Consider the following 25,178-nt stretch of genomic DNA (forward strand, 5'->3'; position numbering starts at 1 on the left):
ATGAGGTGCTCTTCCTCCAACCGTCGTGTTGCCATGGTCTGGTGATGGAGGAGTCCAAGGACCTGCATGTCTTTGGTGGAGTGGGAGGGGGAGTTAAAGTGTTGGGCTACAGGGTGATTGGGTTGGTTGGTCTGGGTGTCCCAGAGGTGTTCTCTGAAACGTTCCGCGAGTAGGCGGCCTGTCTCCCCAATATAGAGGAGGCCACATCGGGTGCAGCGGATGCAATAGATGATGTGTGTGGAGCTGCAGGTGAATTTGTGGCGGATATGGAAGTGTCCTTTGGGGCCTTGGAGGAAAGTAAGGGGGGAGGTGTGGGCGCAAGTTTTGCATTTCTTGCGGTTGCAGGGGAAGGTGCCGGGAGTGGAGGTTGGGTTGGTGGGGGGTGTGGACCTGATGAGGGAGTCACGGAGGGAGTGGTCTTTTCGGAATACTGATAGGGGAGGGGAGGGAAATATATGCTGATAGGGGAGGGGATACAATCAGTTCTGATGCATGAGATGGGTGCTCTTTCCTCTACTCAAAGTGGTCTAGCAGCAACAGCACAATGTAAGGCATTTGGTCAGAGATGTGCCAAGATGATGTGGTCAGTCTTCCCAACTTCTGTGGTCAGCCACTGACCATCAAGTTACTGTGAGTTGTTGGGGAATGATCTAATTTACATTATCCTGTACTTTTCATAAACTCAATATAGATATGATTATAGGTTTTCAGGTCCACCTGTCCACAGGTCTTCAAACATTGGTATCATTCTGCTGATTCTGTGTATCATGTTTGGATTCAGCACTGTGTGATTGGACTTCACTGAATTAATGGGTCCCAATACAAATTAATGGTTAGGAATTTTTCAATAATGGCTGAGTACCAATATGATAAAGAAGGAGAACATACAGACAGCAAATGAAAGAAACTCAGCAATATCTGCAAAATGTTTATGGTAATAAATACAATACAATCTTTTATGAAACTGAATAAGAAATATCTATAATTATGTCCAAGCAAGAACATGTATGTTATATATGCATCCAATAATTAACAGCCAGCATATTTGGAACATTTTTATTGATAAATTACCGCAGGTAAAATATCTAAAATTAATCAATGTACCATTTAACCATTAAGTAATATATATTTTGTAGCCTGTAAGAGAATTGATACAGCAGTGGAAAGACTTCTTTAATAATTCCTTGACAGTTGTATTCACTTTTCTGCTTTGATTAGGAGAATTCATTGTTGGTAGATTTTAAAAATGCATTAATTTTCAACTATATTAGCATACCTACATGGCATTGCTTGTAATAAATAATGGGTTTACGCTGTTTTAAGCTGCACAATACATTAGTGACTACACTTGAAAAGTAATTAATTGATGTTGAAGCCCTTAAGGATTCCCTGAGGACATGGAACATACATTATAAAAGCTAGATCTTTCTTTTCTCTGTGTGACACATTTGCTCTCCTCACATGATTCATTGTTTCGATGTGCTGTGACCACTGATCCATACAGATCATGAAAATCCGAAATTCACTCATTGGTCTTATTGAGTCAGCTTGTTTCAACGGTAGTGATTCCTCATGGGGGATTTAAGTATGGGTTTTGGGCTATAGAAGAAGCACAAAGAATAATATGAGACAGTTTTGGCCTTGTCCACATAAATTATGGTTTCATTGCTGTAGTTGAGGAATTACATTTTGGTAAAACAAACATGGGCAGGACTTATACAATTAATAGTGGACCCCTAGGTAGTGTTGTAGAACAGAGAGACCTATGTGTTCAGGTGCATAATTCTTTCAAATTTGCATTACAGGTCAACAGGATAATTAAGAAGGCATTTAGTATGCTTACTTTCATTGCTTAGACCTTTGTGCATTGGAGTTGGGATGTCATGTTGAGGTTGTATAGGATATGGTAAGGCCTCTTTTGGAGTATGTGTGTAGTTCTGGACACTCTGCTATAGGAACAATATTATTAAGCTGGAGAGGGTTCAGAAAAGATTTACCAGGATGTTGCCAGGAATGGAAAGCTGAATTATAAAACTAATCTAAATAGGGTGGGGCTTTTTTCAATGGATCATAGGAGGTTGAGGGGATGAGCTTATAGATGTTTATAAAATTATGAGGGATATAGATAAGGTGAATGGAAGGTGTCTTTTCCCTAGGGTAGGGGATTTCAAGACTGGAAGGCATATCTTTAAAGTGAGAGGAGAGAGATTTTAAAAAGTCATCAGAGTAATGTTTTTAACACAGTGAGTGGTTTGTGTGTGGAATGAACTTCCAGCCAAAGTGATGGATGTATGTACAGTTACAATGTTTAAAAGACATTTAGATAAGTAAAAGTAAATGAAACTGGTTTTATTGTAGAATACGCACTTCCTCCAAAACCACTAGTTAGAATTTCACCCACCAATCAGTATTATTGAAATAGGTGGAATGTTAATATTCTAAAAATGCTTCAGAGTTCATGTTCTGCATTTTAAATTAGTGTAAACTGCAAAGTGAAAATCTCTAATTTTTTTAAGATTACAAAAAGTGGCCTGTTTTCAACATTAGAATTGACATCGATGGATTGGAAAGAAGATTGAAAGTTTTGAGAAGATTTGTAGCTCAGATTGAGGTTCCTGATGTAAGTTTGCTCGCTGAGCTGGAAAGTTCATTTTCAGATGTTTTGTCACCATACTGGGTAACATCATCAGTGAGCCTCCAACTTCCTTGGGTTGAAGTTTGAAGATTGAAAAGACAAATAACATAAATTTAGTGAAATAGTGTTAAGCCCAGATTGAGAATTATTTCATTATTAATGAATAATGAATATAACAGCCAACATTATGAACTATTGCAATGGTTTCATTTGAGTACATTGGCATATAAATTGATAATAGAATTTATATATAGTCAGTAATTTTAGAATTTAGATTTCACAATGAAGGCAAATGAGTTGATTATTTCTATGAGGTATTTTCTTTGAAAAAAAGGCCAGAGTGATCTCTCATACAGTGTTCCAAGTCCAAGCAACTATTCAGGGCAGCTCCAGACCAACAATTCTTGTTTTGGTGAATAACAGCCTTTTTAACATTTCACGTGGAACCAGGGATAACAGTATTTTCAGTGGTCTCCTAGCAGTGGTGAGTTCTTCTAGTTACAATGAGTGATAGGATCAGCTTAGGTTCGGACAAGATGTGAGGGGTTGGTTTGGTTGATAGGGTCAAGGTAGGTAGTTAATGAGGAGAGTTTGGAGTGATAGCACAATAACATTTACTCCCCCTTCCAGACAGGTACTCTCCATGCAACTCAACAAAAAAAAATGACGCAGAAATATCTTATCAGTCATTCCCCTGTTTCTCTTTCCACAGTTGCTGTCAGCCCTGCTAAGTATAGATGTGAATATGTTTATACGCTGACTAGGTCAAATACATATTTTAGATTGCAAAATATGGGTTAAAACATTGAAAACTAAGTTCAAGCTCCTTAAATGAGGAAAGAATGCATAATTGGTGAAATTATGAAGTTAACCATGAATGAGACAACCAACCATACTAGTTAAAAGTGGATGGCTTTATTTTGAAACTGCCATCACTGTCAAGGCACTTTTACCCATTTTTTATTTCTTAAATTACAAAGATGAATTATCAGTTTGCATTGTTTGGTTCTTATGCAGCATTGCTGCACGGTTTTTTAAAAAAATGGAATCACATTGAAAACAAAGTGAAAACATCAGCTTTGTACATTCTCCACCTTGTGGCTATGCTTCATGACGTTATTGATTTCTAGAAAATGACTGTTGTTAGAATAGTACTGGCTGAACTCTTCAAAATAAAACCAAAACAGAAGTTGATTTCCTAAAATTGGAGGCCAAGCTCAAGAAGCTGTGTGCTCATGGGGCATTGTGCACTTAAGTCATCTTGACTTTGGAAAATTATGAAAAGCACATGTTATCAGCATAGCTACCAATAACGTTTTTCATTAATTTCAATGCGTCTCTTCTCTGGGAATTAACGCTTTTGGAAAGTGAGAAGAACATTGCAATAATGTTTGCACAGGCAATTAAAAATGCAAAAGTTGATGTTGTAAAAATGATCACAATATAAACAATTTCTCAACGTGCAAAAAAAAACCACAAGCATTGTCGCAATTTTTGAACCAGAACCAACTATTACAAACTTGTTTATGTAGCAGATAGAAATAATCTACATTACCTAGTGTTTCTAAAACTACCTTTCCAATACTTTTTAGGTATACACAAATACAAATACTTCCTTTACATTACTAGCACAATGACTACAAACAACTTTGTCTTTCTGTCCAATAATGATGCATTACTACTTTGTATTCTTTTTAAAACATGACAAACTCTTCCAGTTTTTTAAAAATTATAATGAGCTATTACAAAAATGAATACATGCTCACTACTTTATACAAAGATTTGACTCTCTTTCCATTAAATAGCAAAAGTCTCATAAGTAAATAACAAATTTTCTCTGTACAAAACAATAACAAAAACAAATTCACCAAATACAAGATTCATTAAAGACAGTAAAAAAAGTAGAAACACACCTGATAATAGTTCATCATTCTAAAACAAATCTATTAATATTACCTTTTATTGTTAGTCAGTAAAAATTGAAAATAATTTAATGATCATAAAGCTCCCATGTTGACAAGCTATCAAATCTACATTGACCATCAATGCTTGATACCTCAGAATTATGTGAATATATTAAATTTTGTCTGAAGAATTTAGAAGGAATAAACAGCCCAGCTCCTCATCCTTCAATGAACTTAAAAAAAAAGGCATGGCTCAGATAAATTTCAAGGACCTCTTTTATTTAGAGTGGGGGGGAGGTGTGCTGGGGCAGGATATCTATATAAATGCTGTTTTGTCATGCTGATAAAGTATATTGAGGTTTGGGGTGGAAAATCTGTTGTGCTTTATTAGTAGTAACTTTACTAAAATGTGTGCATAGGAAAATGTTGTATAAATACATTTCAGATGACAGCCTTTAATATCACACCATAATTTCACCCCATTGTGAAGTTTCTGCACTGCTAAAAAGAGCACAATTTATATTTCTTTGAAATTTGTTTCACAACAAGTTTGTACTTTATTAAACATAAAAGAGGATTGAATAAACTTTTACAAAACATGTGACTTGTATTCTTTTTGACTATCAATGACATATTAATAAGTGGGGGAACAGTTAAATGTTGCTAAATGCTTGGAGTTTAAATACTTTCTGTCAATAATTTAAATGAAAATCAACATATTTAATGGGCAAGAATTTCCCCCTAAATTCTTAACCTACTCTCAACAATTTCAAATGTTATCTGCAAAGATTATGGCAATCAGTAAAATCCAGACACAAGTCATTCACACTCTTACATGCTACACTCTTCATCATATTTCACAAAGAGTGCAAAATGTAACTTGTTTCTCTTATAAACAGTATTTACTTGTATGCAAAATAAGCTGAACTATGTTAACATTTCATTCAACTTATCTTTCAACTTTAATATGCCTCAAAGTTGATTTAACCAAACAGAGCAGTCTATTATTCATTATTATTATATATCTTTAAACACTTTCTTCAGCCAATGCCAATACAGTTTGATAATTCAACTACTTACTTAAAATTATAAATATAAATGATATAAAGCATGTAAATAGCAGATACTTTAGAGAGGTATCGGTGTTAATTGTTCTGATTTTCATTGATTTACAAAATATGTTATGGTGAAAATAAATTCACATTCTGAGATGTTCTGGGCGCTTGAATATTCTAAAAAAAAGTATTGTAAAACACTATAGGGAAATATTTAGTCTATGTACCAGTTACAGTGAAATTGAGCACAGAAGAAGACTCAAATGGTAACCAGCCAATACTCCACATTTGTGCTGCCAAAAATGAATAATCACTTTGTAGAAATTAGGTTTAACCACTGTTTCACAATTAAACCCAGATTATTGAATGCCCTTTGCAATTCTCAGTAAATACTAATCTATCAACTTTTATCTGCATAAAATATTTTCTTGTAAGCTTCACGCTAATATAAATTGAATCATAGAACTGTTCAGAGTTGGAGAACATTTCCTCAGCTGGAGGTTTTCTAGAATACTTCACTATTATTTTAGTTTATCCTTTTAAACTGATATTTAGTTTTAGAGAAGCAGGTAGATTACATGAAATATAATGTGATATCATGAAAATATGCATATAAGGGTTATGTTTCTTTTATTTAATCTCGAATTTAAACTTGAGCTTTATCTTGTATTTTTATGAATCAAAATAGGAAATTGTACTTCTCTACATTTTCTTTTCCATGATATTTTATTTCCAAAAACAATAGCCTATAAATTTGATAGTGTTACTCCAATTGTTCGGGCAAAAGTAGGCATCCAATTCCCTCTAAAATCTATTTGCTGTGCACAATTTCTTTTAGAGCGCATACTCTTTAAATTTCATGGCACACCCATACAGTATTCAAACAAAAACAAAAACAAAACCTGTGTTACACCAGGCATGATACCCAGTCAGCTGAACAAAACAAGCCAATGAGCAGCTAACATGGTGTGCAGAACACACATACACATTATGCAACAGATGTGCCCCATGTGTTGATCAAGGCAGATAAAGGGACCCAAGCCTAAACCAAGTGTCACCACACTGTTTGAGGCCTCTTATACAACCTTGAATTACCCAAGAAAACGCATGCATAGCTTAACTAGCAGCCTTTAAAGGAACTACTAGAGATTGCCACCAAAGGTTTACTTTATATTTTAATTACCTAAATGTGGATCAGGGGTTCACTTCCAAAGACCATCATTGCTTCCCCTCTTCTGCAGATAATTTTCTCTATCTCAGAATCACTCCTTCCTTATTGATCATTTCCCCTCTGATCTCAATTACCACCCTCCTTCCCAACTTTGTCCCCTTCTCCCACAACCTCGCTGACAATCACTGGTTGGTGACTTTTCAGCCTGAAATGGAAATCTTCCTTGCAAGTGAGCTGCCTATGAACTTTCAGTAGGCATTTTCAGCTTACAAGTCTCATGCAAGCTGAAACAAAATAATTTCTAGTCCTATGACATAAATGAGAGCAAAAATTGATTGCAGTGTGAAATGAACATTCAGTTTGGTATAGCCTGCTCTGCATTACAGCCCCAAATTAATTTTCATTCCTCAGTACACTTGACAAAGTGTATTTTCTAATCACAATGGAATTGTTTCCACACTATTTGATATACAGTAATTATGCTAAACGCTTCGCTATACAGATAAATATGGTAATAGATTATTTCTCTACATGGCTAAATTTTAATTTAAAAAGTGTAAAAATTATATTTCATTTCATGAGTTTAAAGCACCAATTCCTTTGAGCTGGGTGAAAAATTGCTGCCAACATTCAGCAATGTAATTTAATCATAATGTCACAACCTTAACAGTTTAAATTGCGGCAGGAAAACAAGTTTGTATATTGATAACAATGACCTTGAAATTGTGTTGTGAAATATTATAGGGTAATACTTAATACTTTTGTGTGAAATCTAATCCAAGCAATTTGTTAAAAGAATTTTAATATATTTTATAAACTCCTCTCTCTTTCCAAGATAAATTTTTGAACTGAAATAATAGAGACAACTTCATGGTGCATCAGATTGATCACATCTCATATGAAAGTTTAGTATTTTTCTTCATTTACTATTTAAAGTCATATAATTATAGCATCATACAGCATGGAAACAGACCCTTCATTCCAACCCGTTCATGCCAACCAGATATCCCAATCCAATCTAGTCCCACCTGCCAGCACCCAGCCCATATCCCTCCAAACCCTTCCTATTCATATACCTATTCAAATGCCATTTAAATATTGCAATTGTACCAGCCTCCACCACTTCCTCTGGCAGCTCATTCCATACACGTCCCACCCTCTGCACGAAAAAGTTGCCCCTTAGGTATCTTTGATATCTTTCCCCTCTCACCCTAAACCTATGCCCTCTAGTTCTGGACACCCGACCGCAGGGAAAAGACTTTGTCTATTTACCTTATCCATGCTCATGATTTTGTAAACCTCTATAAGGCCACTCCTCAACCTCCAACGCTCCAGGGAAAACAGCCCCAGCCTGTTCAGCCTCTCCCTATAGCTCAAATCCTCCAACCTTGGCAACATCCTTGTAAATCTTTTCTGAACCTTTTCAAGTTTCACAACATCTTTCCAATAAGAAGGAGACCAGAATTGCATGCAATATTCCAACAGTGGCCTAATCAATGTCCTTTACAGCCACAACATGACCTTCCAACTCAACCAGGTTTCCTAAACTGAACTAGTCCCATTTTCCTGTATTTGGCCCATATCCCTCCAAACCCTTCCTACCCAAGTGTCCAAATGTGTTTTTAATGTTGTAACTGTACCTGCCTTTGCCACTTCCTCTGGCACATACGCACTACCCTCTATGTGAAAAAGTTGGCATTCAGATCCCTTTTAAATCTTCCTCCTAGTTTTGGACTCCTCTACACCGAGGGAAAAGACCTTAGCTATTCATCTTATCTGTGCCCTTCACAATTTTATAAACCTCTGCAAGGTCACCCCTCAGCTTCCTATTCTCCAGGTCAAAAAACCCCAGCTTATCCCATCTCTCCTTTTAATTCCATACTTGGTTATGATCTGAAAGGTTATCTTTAATAAGGAGAGGAAAAGCTACAGCAAACAAATTTGACTTTGTATTCCAATTACTGTATGGAAATGATGTAGTGGCAATGAGTTGCATATGATGTGCTCTTACTTGGTATATTTTTTCACAGATGGGCATGTAATACAGCCTAGATGGCTGGCCCACAATTTTGCCACTGTCCCTCATGAGCTCACCCTAATAATACAGAGGACGAGTGGCTGCCGAAATCAGCAAGACATCCACCATATGTAAATAAATAATTAAGGATCAAGTGAGCTTATTAAAAGCTCAACTGGCCATCAAAATGCCCCCGCTCCCTTCCAATCAGCCTGCTCTGAAAAACCCATCCGTCACAAACCACTGCCCCTGAGCTTTACAAACTCTTCCTAATCCACACTATGGACTCCAGGATTCATGCTGCCTTTTCTGTGAGCTTGTACTGGTAGCACCCACTATGAGCTCATGGCATTGCTGATACTGATGGAACTGCGGCCAATCAGAGTGCAGATATCACACTGTGGGGCAATTTAGTCTGGTCACTACTGGGTGGGTTTCTTTCTGGTCTGTAGGTTTGTTGCTGATTTTACATACATTTCACCCTAATGTAAATGAATATTAGATTCCTATGTATCAACAGGAACCTGATATAGCAATAATATTAAATTTCAGAATAAACTGCAGATCCTTATAAAAATTCCTTATGAAAACATTAGATTTTTCTAGCCACCTATCTAGCCGTTATTGACAACTATCCCACACCCTCATCTATCTAAGGAGGCAATAATGCCATTCACTTTGGTTCATTGAGTTCATTGCATCAACTGAGCTTTGCATAATTGTCTTTCAACTGACTTGTCAGCTTCGATAAAATTCACCACACTGCAGATTTGGTCGGACAATTAAACCACTGCTTTGCAACCTGGATATGGAACTTAACTGTTAAAATCCACAGTGAGTTGGAATTATTTGAATAATCTTTTACATTTTTTTTTCATTTGTCTACATTCAGTACTCAAATGAACCCTTAGACATTCATACCTTATATATACACCACATCTGTTCCATCAGAAAGTTTAAGCTGCAGCATTACAACCAAACAGTATAGAGGCTTCTCTTCATTTTGATGCCACAATATTATAGGCCTCAATTTTATATCTACTTATTGTCAAGTGGAGAAAATTGTCAGAGTGTGAACCATAGTCAGGGCATGACCTGACCATTAGTCTCACATGTTTTCCTCTGTCTAATGTTATTTTTAAATTAACACAAGTGTAGCATTGATGTGAAACACAAATGTAACATGCTTTTTCAATCATCTAGACCACAGTACCTCCAGTGCAATCCTTTATTAACTAACTTAGGAGGGTATCCTTCCTGAATAGTTTGCACTTCCTGTCAGAGATAGTGAAGGTTAGGGGCTAGGTTCAAGTTTGTATTTCCAGTTGAAAGTTCATGATGCTTTCATTAATACTAACTAGCAGTTAAATTAGCATTGACCAGAAAACTTGTCTGAACTGGCCATATCTGTACTGGGGCGACAAAAGCAGGTCAGAGAGTGGGAATCCTGCTTCAAGTATCCCACATCCTGACTCCCCAGAACATGCTCACCATCTGAAAGGTGCACATCAGGAATGTGATGGAATATTCCCCAATGGTCTGGGTGAGTGCAGATCTAACAACACAGAAGGCTTGACACCACCAAGGACAAAGCAGTCTACTTGATTGGCACCACAAACATTCATTCCCTCCACCACAGTAGCAGCACTGTGCACTATCTACAAGATGCACTGCAGACATTTACCAAGACATCTTACACAGCAGTTTCCAAGTCTGTGACTACTAACATCAACAAGGACAAGGGCAGCAAATTCCTCTCAAAACCATTCACCATCCAGACTTGGAAATGTGTCATCATTCCTTCAATATCTTGGGACAGCTTGGGGCTACATCTTCAACATTGTGGGTTGATCTTTAGCAGATGGAGTGCAGAAGTTTAAGAAAGCATCTGATCACCACCTTTGCAAGTCTAAGTAAGAATGGCTCAGCCAGCAACACCCACATCCCATGAATGAATAAAAAAAAGGAATTACTCTGACCAAATTTCAGTTGGATAGGTTATGATCAGAAAACGAGTGTTAAAAACTGTTAGCAATGACCAGTAGTAAATTCAAATGCATTATACTAAAAGTAACAAAAAAAGATTGAATAGACGACTTTAGGTAGTGAATCCGCCAAGTATTTGAAGTTCCCAAGCTGGAATGGCATGGTGGCTCAGTAGTTAAGACTGGTGCCATGGACTCAGGTTTGATTCCAGCCTCCAACAACTGTCTGTGTGGAGTTTGCATATTCTTCCTGTTTCTGCAAGAGTTTTCTCCAGGTGCTCCAGTTTCCTCACATAGTCCAAAGATATGCAGGTTAGATGGATTGGCCATACTAAATTGCCCATAGTGTCCAGGGATATGGAGGTAAGGTAGGTTAACCATGGGACATGTGGGATTATAGGGACAGGGTAGGGGGTGTGGGTCTGGTTGAGATACTCTTCAGAGGGCCAGTGTGGACTCAATGGGTTGAATGGTCTGCTTCCACACTGTAGGGATTCTATGATTCAGGTGCAAAGTGAAACATCAGTAAAATAGAGCAAACAACAAATAATTTCTGACAGAGTTACACAAAATATGGATCAAACTAAACAAAGGCTGTGTAAAAATACAGAGAAACTAATACAAGGGCATGTAGCCCTTGAACAAGCCAAGATTACAAATCTTAACAAATCTTTATTTGAAACTATTTTGAAAATTTCTATCTATGGCCTGCCTTTAAAATGGAGAATAATGTTGAGCGGAATTAGAATCAATGTGTATGAGTGAAGGTTCTAATTCAGTCCAGTGGTTAAAAATAGTTTCATCCATTAATATTTTAATATTTTTAAATATTTTGATGTTTTGGCACATGAAATTGTATGGACAGACTAAAAGGCATGGATTACCAACATTATTTTCAGAAACTGACTCACAATGCAACTTTTGAAAAAAACCCTTCTTAAAAACATTGAAATTGTCAAGGTTTGTAAATTTTCACAATAACAATGGAAGAAACAGTAAAATGGATTTGATCCATTCCTTTGGATGTCATGGCTCCACCAGCATATTTGAAGATCGGGATCGCACAAGGTGGGAATTTTCATCACCTTCCCACCTATTTCTGACCTGTCTCCCGCAGACAATAGATCTCAAAGGAGTCAAACAGTTCACCCACTTTTGGGCCTACTGAGGTGACCATTTCCAACTCTGCCTCAAGCTTACTGTGCCAGTTGGGGATGGCTGAGACAGTTTATATTGCTGTCAGGCAGGAAAGACAGCCACCACCTTGGGGAGTCCTCTGTTTCCATTGGAGGCAACCTCCTACTTACCTCACTGCTCCAAAGCTCATCCCTCTCACTCCCCAGCTCTGATACTTGACTCTCCAAACACAGCCTGCCACTCTCCACCCTTTCACTGGGGTCTGCTAGCAGGTCCATCCAAATTCCCAAACTTACCTGATGTCCAAGCTCAATAACACTTTCCCCTTGGGCAGTGCTGCAGTCTCAGCAGTGAAAAATCAGTTCTCTGATTGGGCTGTTTATCTGGTCCAATCAGGGAGCTCTGGCTGACATAAAAGGATGAATGTCAGAGATATTCACTCCTCTGAATGCCTGACTCAGTGAGAAATTGTGCTATTGTCAAAGGCCATGCATGCATAAATAAAGGGCGATTGGTGATGGAATGCCAATCTCTGAAGAATTGTTTCACAGATTAGCCAGCACCTCTCTATGATTCAACTTCTGCAGAAGTCACATCCTGAATGACTCTGGACAACTAATGTCTGATTCAGTGAATTCAAGACTGAATTTTCCATCAGGAGGCAGAGAATGCATCACCCCATAAAATCCAGTCCATTGTTACTAGCTTTCCAGCTTTTGGCTTTCAAACTGAAGACAGAAATACCCCCACCAACCAGACTGAAAGGATTAGGGAAACTTCAAAAATGCTTTCTCATCTATTTGTAGAATGGGTCTGAAACTAATCCACCCGAGAAAATAAACAAAAATTGAATTCAAATCTCTTAGACCAAAGTTAGTTCAAAGCTTGCAGCAGAAATGAAAGAATTTAGAAAATTAGAGATGTGCTTCATTATGCATTATATCATAATGACTCTGTGTCCTCTCACATTGTCACAAGCATCAGAAAGTTAATTAATCTTGCAACTCAAAATCACCCCTATTCCGTAAGTTAAACGGAACTCAGTTTATTACGTCCCTACCTCCTCACACCATGTTATACATTCTTAACTATGGTGAAGAATGTTACATTTAACACTGAAATAACTGAAATAGGTCAATTGGAAAATGAAATCAGAACAAGTCATTAATGCAAACTGGATAGATTCAAAACAAAGCATGCACCTGTTCTTTTACTGAGACACTACTAAAGGGATATACCAAGATATAGTTTTGCTTATAAGTTAAGGCTGCTGCTCACTTTGTGCTAGACTGATGAAAAGCAAAGCAAAATTATGCAGCCCAACTGTCCTCTCTGAACATTCTTATAGAAAATCAATATCTTCTAAAATTGTTCCATAATAATATAGAAGCACACCTGTTATTCTGCTCTTCGCTACTCCAGTTCTTTTTTTAAAATCCATATAAACTGTGGTAATTTTTTGTCACATTTAACATTAAGTGAAATCATGTTATTTCACTATAGTTACATCATAAATGGCGAGCACTATCCAAAGCTTATTGGGCCTATGATGACAACACTGGAATCGAACAACATATCACATCTTATACTGGGAGGCTAAATGAAAAATGCTTATTCCAATACTATCTTTAAGTGAAGATCATTCGATGTAAAATGTTCCAGATAAGGACCAGTTGAAAGACATCAGTAACAGTGAGGATATCTTCCTTTACACTACAATCTCTCCCCAGGATTGTACATGGACTTTAAGATACATTTTTAAAAAACTATTCCAATGAAGGTCATCATAGTCTTTAACGTTAATTCTGTTTCTCTCCACAGATGCTTTCTGACATGCTTTTGACATTTTTGCTTTTTATTTCAGATTTCCAGCAGTATTCTGATTTTGTTTACAATTATCAAATTAATTGTTCAGGTCACAGGCAGATATAAATAAAAATGTGGAACTGACATCATACTGTTGCATCAAGTAGTATCATTAACTCAACACATTTAACTGTTCATCATAGTTTCTTGCTCACTTATTAGCACCAGACTTTAGTCCCCACAATGAAATTAAAACATAAGCTATAAATGACAAAAATGATATAAAACGCATGGTTTTGGGATGAGCCTAGTGCCAACTGGATCATGTTAGAAGTATAATTGGTTGTATAAAAGAAGTTGAACATCAAAGTATGTCTGTGCAACAATGGAATGCAGTCCTAATGATAACTGGTGAGAACAATATTTGAAAGATCAACTGCTCAAGAATGTTGAATCAAGGAAAAAAGAAATAGGGTAGAGTAACCATTTGTTGAACAAAAATTACATAGATGTTAAATGGTCTTTGGTGACAGTGTACTACTTAACGATAATAATATTTAGCACATGATAAAATCTTCATATGATGGAATGATAAACAAGCTAGTTGTTTCTCCTAGACAATATCTGTTATAAACATCTAAAAGGTTTTGCTTGCAAGTTACAAGCCATATTTCTTTAGAGGAATGTGTTACCCGTTATTGTCTTGTTTGTGGTTCAAAGGTGGAAGGCAATGATTTTGGTAAATCTTAGAGAAAGATCTACAACAGTGCATATAATAGACCTGCTCTGTTAGAACAGTGTTCTCAGTACAGTTAGCTTTAACATTCTCACATCATTATTGTAAAACTGTCACCTCTGTGCCTTCTATGAATTTTTTGTTGATGCGAACTGTGTTAATTTTGACCATTATTTCAAGCACTAAAAGAAATTCGTAACATGCTGGAATTAGTCATGCATTTATAATGGTACCAGTTAAACAGTAAGGTGTGTTACTGAGGACACTGGATTGAAGTTGTAATGTGTTGGGCAGATTGAAGCATGCAATAATGGCTAAATGCTTCAAATTATATAGGTATTCTAAATAATCTAATCATTTTCAAAGCACCCCAATGCTATTTGATCATACCTGAAAACCCCAAAATAGTATATAAAAAGTAAAAATCCATATTTTTGAATACAAAAACATCACCTCCACCAGCATTAGCCATGGGTAATTAGGAAATGTGTGGTAACTGAGGGGTAGATAAGGAGGATAGTGCATTTATTTCTTCAGTGGCTGGTACATTAAAGTATTAGGATCAAGAACAGAATTTACAGTCTCCACAAATTTAGAGGAATAGTGTGAGGTTGCAGGACTAAGTGTATGTGTAACACTGTAATTAATCCCAGGCATAACTGCCATAACTTCAGCAACCTTCTGTTTGAGTTCTTCAATTTCCTGGTCTTGTTGGATTATGTGCCCTGAAAGAAAAATAAGCAACGTTATATCTGTGACAGGTTTCAAGATAATTTAAAGTATCGATTACAGATTCTTGAATTCCATTGACCAACTTATGACCTAAGATTTCTGTGGACTGAAATGGTGTTAAAAAAGGAGTCAAGATAATGACCTAAAATGGTCACAAGGATTATCTGACCCATATAGGTTAGCGAACTTTGATGTGGATTAATCTAGAGTCACTCTGAACTGAAATCATTATTTTCTCTTAGGGCAATAAAATTAAGTCAGTCAGATCACAAGAGATGTATGAAAAGGTTCTCATCTCCTGTTTAAATTGATTTAAACCATTGATAGAATCTTCACATTAGTGGAGATGAAACATTGCCTGTAATTATTAAACCTAGAAAGTACTATCTCAGCAGACACAAAATATAAAGCCAGCTTGAAATTCAAGAATCTCTAAACAGACGAGGAGTGGATGAAATTAAGAATGCGCAACTGAATACAAACTGAGAAGACTGTCTTTGTCCAGATGAAAATCCCAGTTTAACAGCATTCACTACAAAGATGTATCAGAGAACCAAGAACTTAGAAAGATAACTGCAATATTCACAATTGCTGGTCCAAAAAAAGCCAAAGCAACCAAATGGTCCCAGATTAAACTCTTACACCTCAAGAACACACAAAGGATTCTAACTTATATATTATTTTACTTTCCTTTATTTAGGGCACTATCTCCATTTAACTTAGTACATTTGTGTATGGATGAGCCCAGGTGACTGCATGAAGGACATAAACATTATGGCGCATTTTTATTACATTTCTCAAAGATAGAAAGTAATAAACTGTTCCTTCTTTCCCTTAAAAACTTTCTGATTAACTCATTTTTGTTTACAGTAAGGAAAAGGTTTGGTCTTGTACGAAAAAGAATTGAAACCTTTGTTGCAGCTAATCAAGAAGATGAATATAACTGGTTCACTCCTTTCTGACCTGATCATAAAAATATTATGTATCCTCTCATGCACTGATTTTTGTCAGAGGATCTGCAGCGTACTCAAATATGGTGCTAATGCCCAGGTTCTGGAAATCGGCTCCCGAAAACTTGTACTTGCTATTTTTTTCTGGGGATTGGGAGGATGAGGTTTGGGAAAACTGTGTTGTGCACGCCCATAGTTCATGGAGACAACTGTACATGTGCAGCTAACTTCGCTCAAATCTAATTTTTGCTCATAGGATGTCTAAAACATGATTTCTGGGCATTGGATTCTCTTTCACCCTTTTCCATTGGGCAGATGATACAGAAGTTTGAAAACATGTACCAGCAGATTTAAGAATGTCTACTTCCCTGCTGTTATCAGACTTAACCTCTCATATGAATGAATATGATGAATTAACCTCTCATATATTAAAGTTGATCTTTCTCTGCACTTCTCTGTAGCTGTAACACTATATTATGTATGCTGTTCTACTACCCTGATGTATTTATGTGGGGTATGATTTGTCTGGTTAGCACACAAAACAATACTTTTCACTGTACCTCAGTACATGTGACAATTTTGGATCAAATCAAAGAAAGGATCATGGTGGGTCCAGATTGGTGTGGCAGGTTTAGATTGGGTAAGGAGTGTCAGCAATGAGCATTAGAGGACTGCCTCTTGTTTTTTGGTTAACAGCGGTCATCATGTCCAACAAAAACAAAGGAAATCTTTTCAATTGTCACCTCCACACAGCTGTCTTTGTTGCTGCATCCTAACTCATTTTTTTGGGTGGTGGGCATGACTGTTGTTTTCTAACACCTCTGGAATGAAAATCCAACTGTTCAGGGACATCTGTGAAATCAGGTTTGCTGGGCTAGGGATTTTCCTCAGTGAAAATTCAAGGCATAGTTTTGATTAGACTAATAAAGGGGAAAGTTAGGGAGGAGACGGCAAGGTGAAACACATTGTTTCTGTTTCTTTGTATTTATTTTAAAAAGCTAGGTAAACACAGTTAATATATCACAATAAGCAAACAATTTCATCACTGAAATATAAGCAATTGTTTTAGTTTCACAGTGTGTAAACTGCAAGTTTAAGAGATTGGCTGTCAAGAGGAAACTTAAATTCTCTGGAGCCGCTGGTGTTGTGTATCTCTACATAATTAGTTGCAAATTTTATGCTAAGGAAAAGTACTGAAGGTGAACATGCAAGGAGCGACTTTATGTTGGAAAAGCAACACAAGTTACTTGTTTGATTTCCTTAAGAGAAAAATGTGCTTCCTTTAATTTTGCATTGGAAATACATTGAAAGTAGAACAGAAATTCATACTTAATATCAAACCGAGTCTTTAGCAATAACCAGGTATTACCATCCCACAATTATAAATACTACGGCTTACCTTGTGCAATCTCTAGCTGTCGCCTGGCATCCCCAAGAGCAGAGAAAAGGTCCAGTTTAATTCTTGTCTCTGCACTAAGATTGATTTCTAAGTGTTGTGTCTTATCTTGCATGGCTGAAAGTGCTGCCATCAACATTTCAGTGTCCTGTTCATTTTCCTTATATTTACAAAGCTCCTACAGAAAAGTTTTACAAAGAGACAAATTCAAGCAAATCTTCAAGGTTGTCAGTTGAAAAGCATTCAGAGTTGCACCATTTAATTTTAAAATCTGCTCTGGTCAAAGGATCACATTATATTAAAACAAGAAGAGAAGAATTCTAAAAATATAATCTCCCATGTATTTTCCTTTTACACATATAGAAGCCAATAAATTAGGAGTAGGAACCAGTCATTTAACCCTTTGAGCTTGCAAGAGCATTCAATAGGATCAAAGTTAAAAATCGCACAACACCAGGTTATAGTCCAACAGAATTATTTGGAAGCACTAGCTTTCGGAGCACTGCTCCTTCATTAGGTGGTTGTGGAGTATAAGATCATTTGTTATAAACCTTAAGTTATCTTGAGTACGTGACTTAAAAGAAGTTCTGGGATTTACATATTAATGAATCGACAATCTGAGTCTTATGAGCTTAGCCTCCATAACCACCTGATGAAGGAGCAGCACTCCAAAAGCTAGTGCTTCCAAAGAAACCTGTTGAACTATAACCTGGTGTTGTGTGATTTTTAACTTTGTCCGCCCGAGTCCAACACCAGTTCGTCCACTTCAAAAGGATTAAGGCTGATGTGACCATGCCCTCACCTCCACTTTCATGCCTACCTCTGATACCTATTGATTCCCTTGTTCAATAAAAAGAATCAATGACATGGCCTCAAGCTCTCTGGCAAAGAGAATTCCACAGTCTCATGACCCTTTGCAAAAACAAATTTTCTTCCCTATCTTAAATAGGCACCATTATGCTTAAATTGAATTTCCTGGATCTAGTCTCTCCCTCAAGGTACAGTATTCACAATGCATACTAACCATCCCCAAACAGCCTATGTCTGCAAAATGCAGAGCATAATGTCCACCATATTCTGAGATTGCATAGCACTTGCTAAATAATCCCAATTTTGCTAAGAATTACATTAACAACCAAATAAAGATTATCAGTCAAGCTTAAAGTGTGGCTTATGTATGTGCACTAGTAGCTACATCTAATCACATGCAGGGTCATGACCTTTGCAAACCAAGAAGAACGTGTCCATTTGCTGTGCTTTTTCAAATAATCTTGAGGGGCAGACATTCCATGGTGCATTTCCCAGGGCATAAGAATGGTGGCTGAGTGGTTAGCACCAGGGACACGGGTTCAATTCCAGCCATGGGTGACTGTCTGTGTGGAGTTTGCACATTCTCCCTGTGTCTGTGTGGATTTCCTCCCACAATCCAAAGATGTGCAGGTTAAAATTGCCCATTGTGTTCAGAGATGTGTAGGTTAGGTGCGTTAGTCAGAGGTAAATGTAGGGGAATAGGTCTGCGTGGGTTACTCTTCGAAGGGTCAGTGTGGATTTGTTGGACTGAATGACCTGTTTCCACACTATAGGGATTCTATGAGTAGGAGTAGGCCACCTAGCCCTTCGAGACTGATCTGCCATTCAATAAGATCATGGCTGATCTTTTTGTAGACACAGATTCACTTAGCCGCCCTCTCACTGTATCCCTTAATTCCTTTATTGTTAAAAAAAATGTACCTTAGCTTTAAAAACGTTTACTGAATTAGCATCAATTATTTCACTGGGCAGGGAATTCCACAGATTAACAACCGTCTGGGTGAAGAAGTTCCTTCTCAATTCAGTCCTAAATCTGCTCCTCATAACCTTGAGGCTATGCCCTCTTGTCCTAGCTTCACCTACCTGTGGAAACATCCTCTTCACTTCTATCTTATCTATTCCCTTCATAATTTTATAAGTTTCTATAAGAGGCAATCTTGTGACTATCAATGTTGACTTTCCTGATTTGAATTCAAGTCAAAGATTGGCAGTTAACTGTTCTTTGGTGCATTCTGTGTGGAATTGCCCCTAACATTTTATCTATTAGATAGAACATAATATGGAAACAGGTGAGGTCATGCACATTGGCAGGAAAAATAGAGGACCTTGACCTTATTTAAATGGAGAAAGATTTCTCACCTTTCTATACCCTCTACAAACATTTTGAGTTGTCATCACCACTTGCCTTCCCACCTCTTTTTCTGTTATTCACAAACATGGTTATAGTACATTCACTCTCTTCATTCAAGACATAAGACGTATGGTAAATAATTGTGGCCCCATCCCTGTGGCACTTCATTAGTTACAGGTTGCTATTCTATAAATGTCCACCTTATCCCAACTCTCTGTCTTGTATGAGTTAGTCCATTGTTGATCTTTGGATGGTTGGTGTGGACTCGATGGGCTGAATGGCCTGCTTCTACACTGTAGGTATTCTTTGATTCTATGATTCTATTAATATCCTACCCCACACCATTGATTCTGATCAGAAAACCCAAATATGTTACATCCCCTTTATCTACCCTGCTTGTTACCTTCTCCACTATCAAAATCCATCGTATTACCATTGACCAGAAACTGAACTGGACTAACCATATAAATACAATGGCTACAAGAAAGCCTTCATACAGGTGCAGCAAGCAATGAATAAGGCAAATGATACTTTGTTTTTTTTTATTGCAAAAGATTTTGGTCATATGACTAAAGAAGTCCTGCTGCAATTAAATGAACCTTGGTTGGACCACAATGGGAGTATTGTATACAGTTTTGAACCCCTAAGGAAAGATATACTTGCTACAGTGAGACTGCAATATTGATTCACCAGACCAATCCTTGTAATGACGGGATCATGAGAAGAGATTGAGGAGGCTGGGACAATATTCTCCAAAGTTTGAAAGAATGAGTGACGATCTTATTGAATTTTACAACTTTCTTACAGAGCCCAACTGTGTAGATGCAGGACAGATGTTTCTAATGGCTGAGGGTCTAGAACCAAATGACACAGTCTCAGAACATAGGTACATTGTTTAGGACTGAGATGAGGAGGTATTTCCTCAGCCAGAATATGAGAAATCTTTGGAATTCTCTTCCTCAAAGGGCTACAGATTAGATTTTTTAGATTAGATTCCTTACAGTTTGGAAACAGGCCCTCCGAAGAGTAACCCACCCAGACCCATTTCTCTCTGACTAATGCACCGAGCACTATGGGCAATTTAGCATGGTCAATTCAACTGACCTGCACATCTTTGGACTGTGGGAGGAAACTGGAGCACCCAGAGGAAACCCACATAGACACAGGGAGAATGTGCAAACTCATACAGACAGTCGCCCGAGGCTGGAATCGAACCTGGGACCCTGGTGCTGTGAGGTAGCAGTGCTAACCACTGAGCCACCGTGCCGCCCATTAAGCATTCAGTCATTGATTATATTAAAGACAGATACTGATAGATTGCTAGAGTTTGAAGTTATAATAACTATAGAAATAGAGTTGGAAAATGGTGTCGAGGTAGGAGGTCAGCTTTGATTTAGGTGAATGGCAGAGAAGACCATTCGGGCTAAATGACATACTCCTGTTTCCAATGTCTGTTCGCTTGCTAATTTTCATCTTTTAGGAGCTCTCACAGAAGAATCAATAAGTTCTATTTTTGCATCCCCAGCAATATTGCATAGTTCTCTTTTCCTCTTCTACAAGTTCAGATTCTTAATGAGCCACATGTGCCAACCAAATCTAGAAGCTCGACCATTGACACAATTCCTGATGTTTCTGGATGATGAAGTGCTGCTAAGACATTTAGTGGTAGGAGACATCACAAACGAGCATCATTATGTCATTGTTCATGTAAGTACACAGATATACTTTGTAGCTGGTATTATTAGCTACTAATTAAATTCTTTGCCATGGCCAATTATTCCCCTTCCTGATTCCAGATATATTGACTCTGCATGAACATGTAGAAGTCCAATTGGTCTCTTCTTTGGACTTTTGCATATACATTTGGTGATGAATTATCTGTTAAAAGAGCTTTGTTTGGTCAAAAGTAAAATTCAACAAAATAACTGTTAAAATTACATTCTACGAATATTGGCTACATTTTTTGCAAGGTTTGTGACAGTCGAAAGAAAGGACAACGGAGAACTACAAACCTGCGTATACAGAAAACTGACAAACACTGACCAAATACTTAACTACAGCAGCAACCATCCCAACACACACAAACGAAGCTGTATCAGAACATTATTCCAACGAGCCACCACACACTGCAGCACTGACGAACTTCGGAAAACAGAGGAGAACCACCTATACAACGTATTCAAGAAGAACCGATACCCAACGGAATCCTGAGGAAGGGCTCATGCCCGAACCGTCAATTCTCCTGCTCCTTGGATGCTGCCTGACCTGCTGCGCTTTTCCAGCAACACATTTTCAACATAGACCTAGATACCATCTATCAACCCCTCAGAAAACGAACAGGAAATGACATCACCACAAACCCCAGGAACCCCATCCAGGACAAACATATAAATAGAAAGCAGGAGACAACAGCTTCGCTTCACTTGGAGGTCGCCACTGATGATGTTACCTAGCCAGGTAATGAAATGTCTGGATATCAAACCTACAGCTCAGCGAGCAAACCTACACCCCATTGGTTACATTTTAAAAGTCTTATTCAGCAGACTGTCTGGAAGGTTCCAGATAAGTCTGTTAGAAGCTATTGTAAACATCAGATGTGGCAGTAATAACTTATTTTAAAGCATGGGAAAGGAAGTGGAAAAGTACCAACAATATGCTTTTGCCAGCAAGAAGTATAGAAAGCCAAACTGTCTCAAGGCCTGTAAAATATGTTACTTATCTATGTATCATTATACTTTAATACATAAATGGTGAACTGTATTTCCATGTTACGCTCCTGACCCCTCTGCTATAATTTTTAGCAGGGGATGAATTAAGTAATGCAGAAATTCAGGGCCTGCATGTCTAATGTTCACTTCCGTCCATCACAGTTCAGGTATTCAACTCTGACTGTTAACTCTGCTTACCTAACTAAAGTCAAACTTCCTTTTTCATTTTATTACTGCGAAAGGGATTCACTCTGTTGCTAATGGTATTGAACCAGCTAAAGAACCACAGTGCCACCCAGCACCCAGTTAATGCTATTGCAACCAGCCAAAGAATCTGTGGATAACCAAGGAATCAAATAATGGCTTTAACACAGAACCAACATTCAACCAAAGCCAAAACACAGGCACTAAACTTTAGAACCAGTCAATATCCTAACAATGACTGTAATTTCCTGCAATGGTAATGTTGATGATGAACACTTTGTTCTTTGTTCCAATATGAATGAGTATTCGGGAGCTTAATACAAAATATTTACCTGCACCTCCTGCTCTACTTTTCTTAGGTGTTCATCTTTCATTTTGAGCTCTGTTTGCAGCTGTTTATATTCTGCATCCAATTCTTTTATTCTGTTCTTCAGAGACTCTGTGCAATCTCCTCTGGAAGGTGTAAACCATAACAGTCAAAATGTACCAGTGTAAAAAAGCAGATAACTGATGTAATCCTGGTGCCAGTGGCTCAAATCTTGCTATCTTCTGGTTAATTACAATAAGTACTGGGGACTGGACTGCTTTGCAAACTATTTTCCAAATTTGGCAGGATCTCAGGAACAAAAGAAATAATTTGATATTTTCCTAATATGTCTTTATTTAAAAATTACTGTTCCTCTAAAGTTCAGTTGCCCACACTCCACCAAGGTAAACTTATGCTGGGAGGAAAAGTTATTGATATTACCTCCTTTCATAATGGACCATGTCATAATTGAGAAGGTTACTGTCCCACCAGATCTACCCACATGCTCATCGTACAGGAACTGACATCTGCTCAGGCTCCAGTTAACTTTTTTCACATCTATCGATTAAAAGGACGAAGAATGAATGGGCTGGAACAAATATTTATGCTATGAACGTTTTGGTCATAATACAAAGCATGAGTATGGCAGGTCTGCACACCAGCTGTACCTTAGTGCAGAGCATACCTTTGGAGCTTGTGACCCCATTCCTGAATCTATGACCCATTTTGGGTTTGCAACCCACAGTTTGGGACTGCTGAAATATTTACAAGAATGGAGGGTGAGACACTGTCCATCCTCTCACACTTAGGACTGTTGCAAACGATAACAGAGAACAACCAGCATTATGTTCTGAGTTATGTTCTGCTGGTCCATGTCACCCCCTAGAGAACATATTGCCTCCAAAATGAAAGTGTTGTAAATAATGAATATAAGCAAGGTAATTTAGAAGTTATGCTCATATTTATCGTCTCTTTGATACATGATACAAAGTTGCTCGACTTTATTAAAACTTCTCCTGCTCCTACACTAATAAGGAATGAAAGAAAACAGTGACAATTATATTTATGTAGCACCTCAAAAGATATTTCAAAAGCATATCACCAAACAAAGAGCCACACTGAGTCAAAAAATGCATTCGGACAGTTTGATCAAGAGGTAAATTTGAAGGAGAGTCTAAAAAGAGGTGAGAGTTAGACAGGCGAAGAGATGTTGGGATGCTCAGAATATGGTTGAATTCTGTCTACTCAGGTAGTAGGAGCAGAGTTCAGCCCAAACAATCCCATCTTCTGCCTGCTCACAGCAGTTGGTCTCTTAAATCAAGAAATTTTCCACCACTCCTTATCCCAATTTCCAAGCTGAAGTGAGCGGCAAGCTGAATGGTGAAATTTGAATGAGCCTCACAAGTTAAAATATCCTTCTTTCCTGGAAAGGCATTGAGTTTCTAACTCATGGCTCTATTCATTCACAGAAATTGGCCTACACTTAAAGTCAACCTTCAATTTATAATGTTAAACGTCTGTTTGTGTTTGTGCTAAATTTATTGAAGCATGACGATCTAGGCAAATGGAATAAATCTCAATGTCGCGGTCAATTTGATTCAAGTATGTATGTATAAATTAATGATAAACTTTATCAGGTTCAACCAAACATGAGTTTGAACTACATACTTCTACTAATCTGAAGTCATAGGTCATGAAAGAAAACAGTTGACCATGGCTTTGATTGTTATTCCAAAACTAATTGGTACTTTATAGGGGTTATGCAGAATACCTCATGGATGCATTGAATGAGACTGCCCGTGCAATAACTGTAGTTTCATCTGTTTTCCTCTTCTTTGTGTCCATCAGCTGCTTCTCCAGCAGAGCTCGACCATCCAGTTCTGCTCTAAGCTTTTTCTCTAAGTAGATGATATTCTGTTTGTCTTTCTGTTTTGCTTGCAAAGCACAATGCATTCTTAAAGTAAAGTGAAACACAACTGTTACACCAATATTACAGGGTGGCTAGTTATCTACTTAATCTGAGAAAAACTGCTGACTTAATTATTGCCAACGTGCATTGTGGATCAACACCATTCCTACCTGGTCTGCAAAAGTTCATTTTCTTGTCGAAGCTGAACAAGTTCTGATCGTACTTTTTGTTTGCTGTTGGTCAGTAGATTAATCTGACAACGGAGCTCCTGTTCAGATTGCCTAGAGGTTTGTAGGTCTGTCTTTAGCTTCTTTATATCATTTTCCAATCTAGGAGAAAGAAGTATATGCGGTTAACTTTTATCA

The 25,178-nt window shown here is 37.6% G+C and overlaps 1 protein-coding gene across 1 annotated transcript in view; it reads right to left on the minus strand.

Annotated features, from left to right (window-relative positions):
• Positions 1-852: 852 nt before the first annotated feature.
• LOC122543786 (macoilin-like) overlaps positions 853-25,178 on the minus strand; it is a 139,414-nt gene continuing 115,088 nt past the window's right edge. Inside the window, exons 7-11 of the mRNA XM_043682558.2 lie at positions 24,984-25,142; positions 24,676-24,858; positions 22,930-23,050; positions 17,528-17,702; positions 853-15,171 (exon numbers count right to left, since the gene is read on the minus strand). Of these exons, the coding sequence (XP_043538493.2) occupies positions 14,972-15,171; positions 17,528-17,702; positions 22,930-23,050; positions 24,676-24,858; positions 24,984-25,142 (838 nt within the window). The 3' untranslated portion in view covers positions 853-14,971. The remainder of the gene's footprint in view (positions 15,172-17,527; positions 17,703-22,929; positions 23,051-24,675; positions 24,859-24,983; positions 25,143-25,178) is intronic.

Source organism: Chiloscyllium plagiosum, unplaced genomic scaffold, assembly GCF_037043375.1.
Source record: "Chiloscyllium plagiosum isolate Xiang-an unplaced genomic scaffold, Cpla_swu_hap1 HiC_scaffold_3, whole genome shotgun sequence".
Classification (NCBI taxonomy): Eukaryota; Metazoa; Chordata; class Chondrichthyes; order Orectolobiformes; family Hemiscylliidae; genus Chiloscyllium; species Chiloscyllium plagiosum.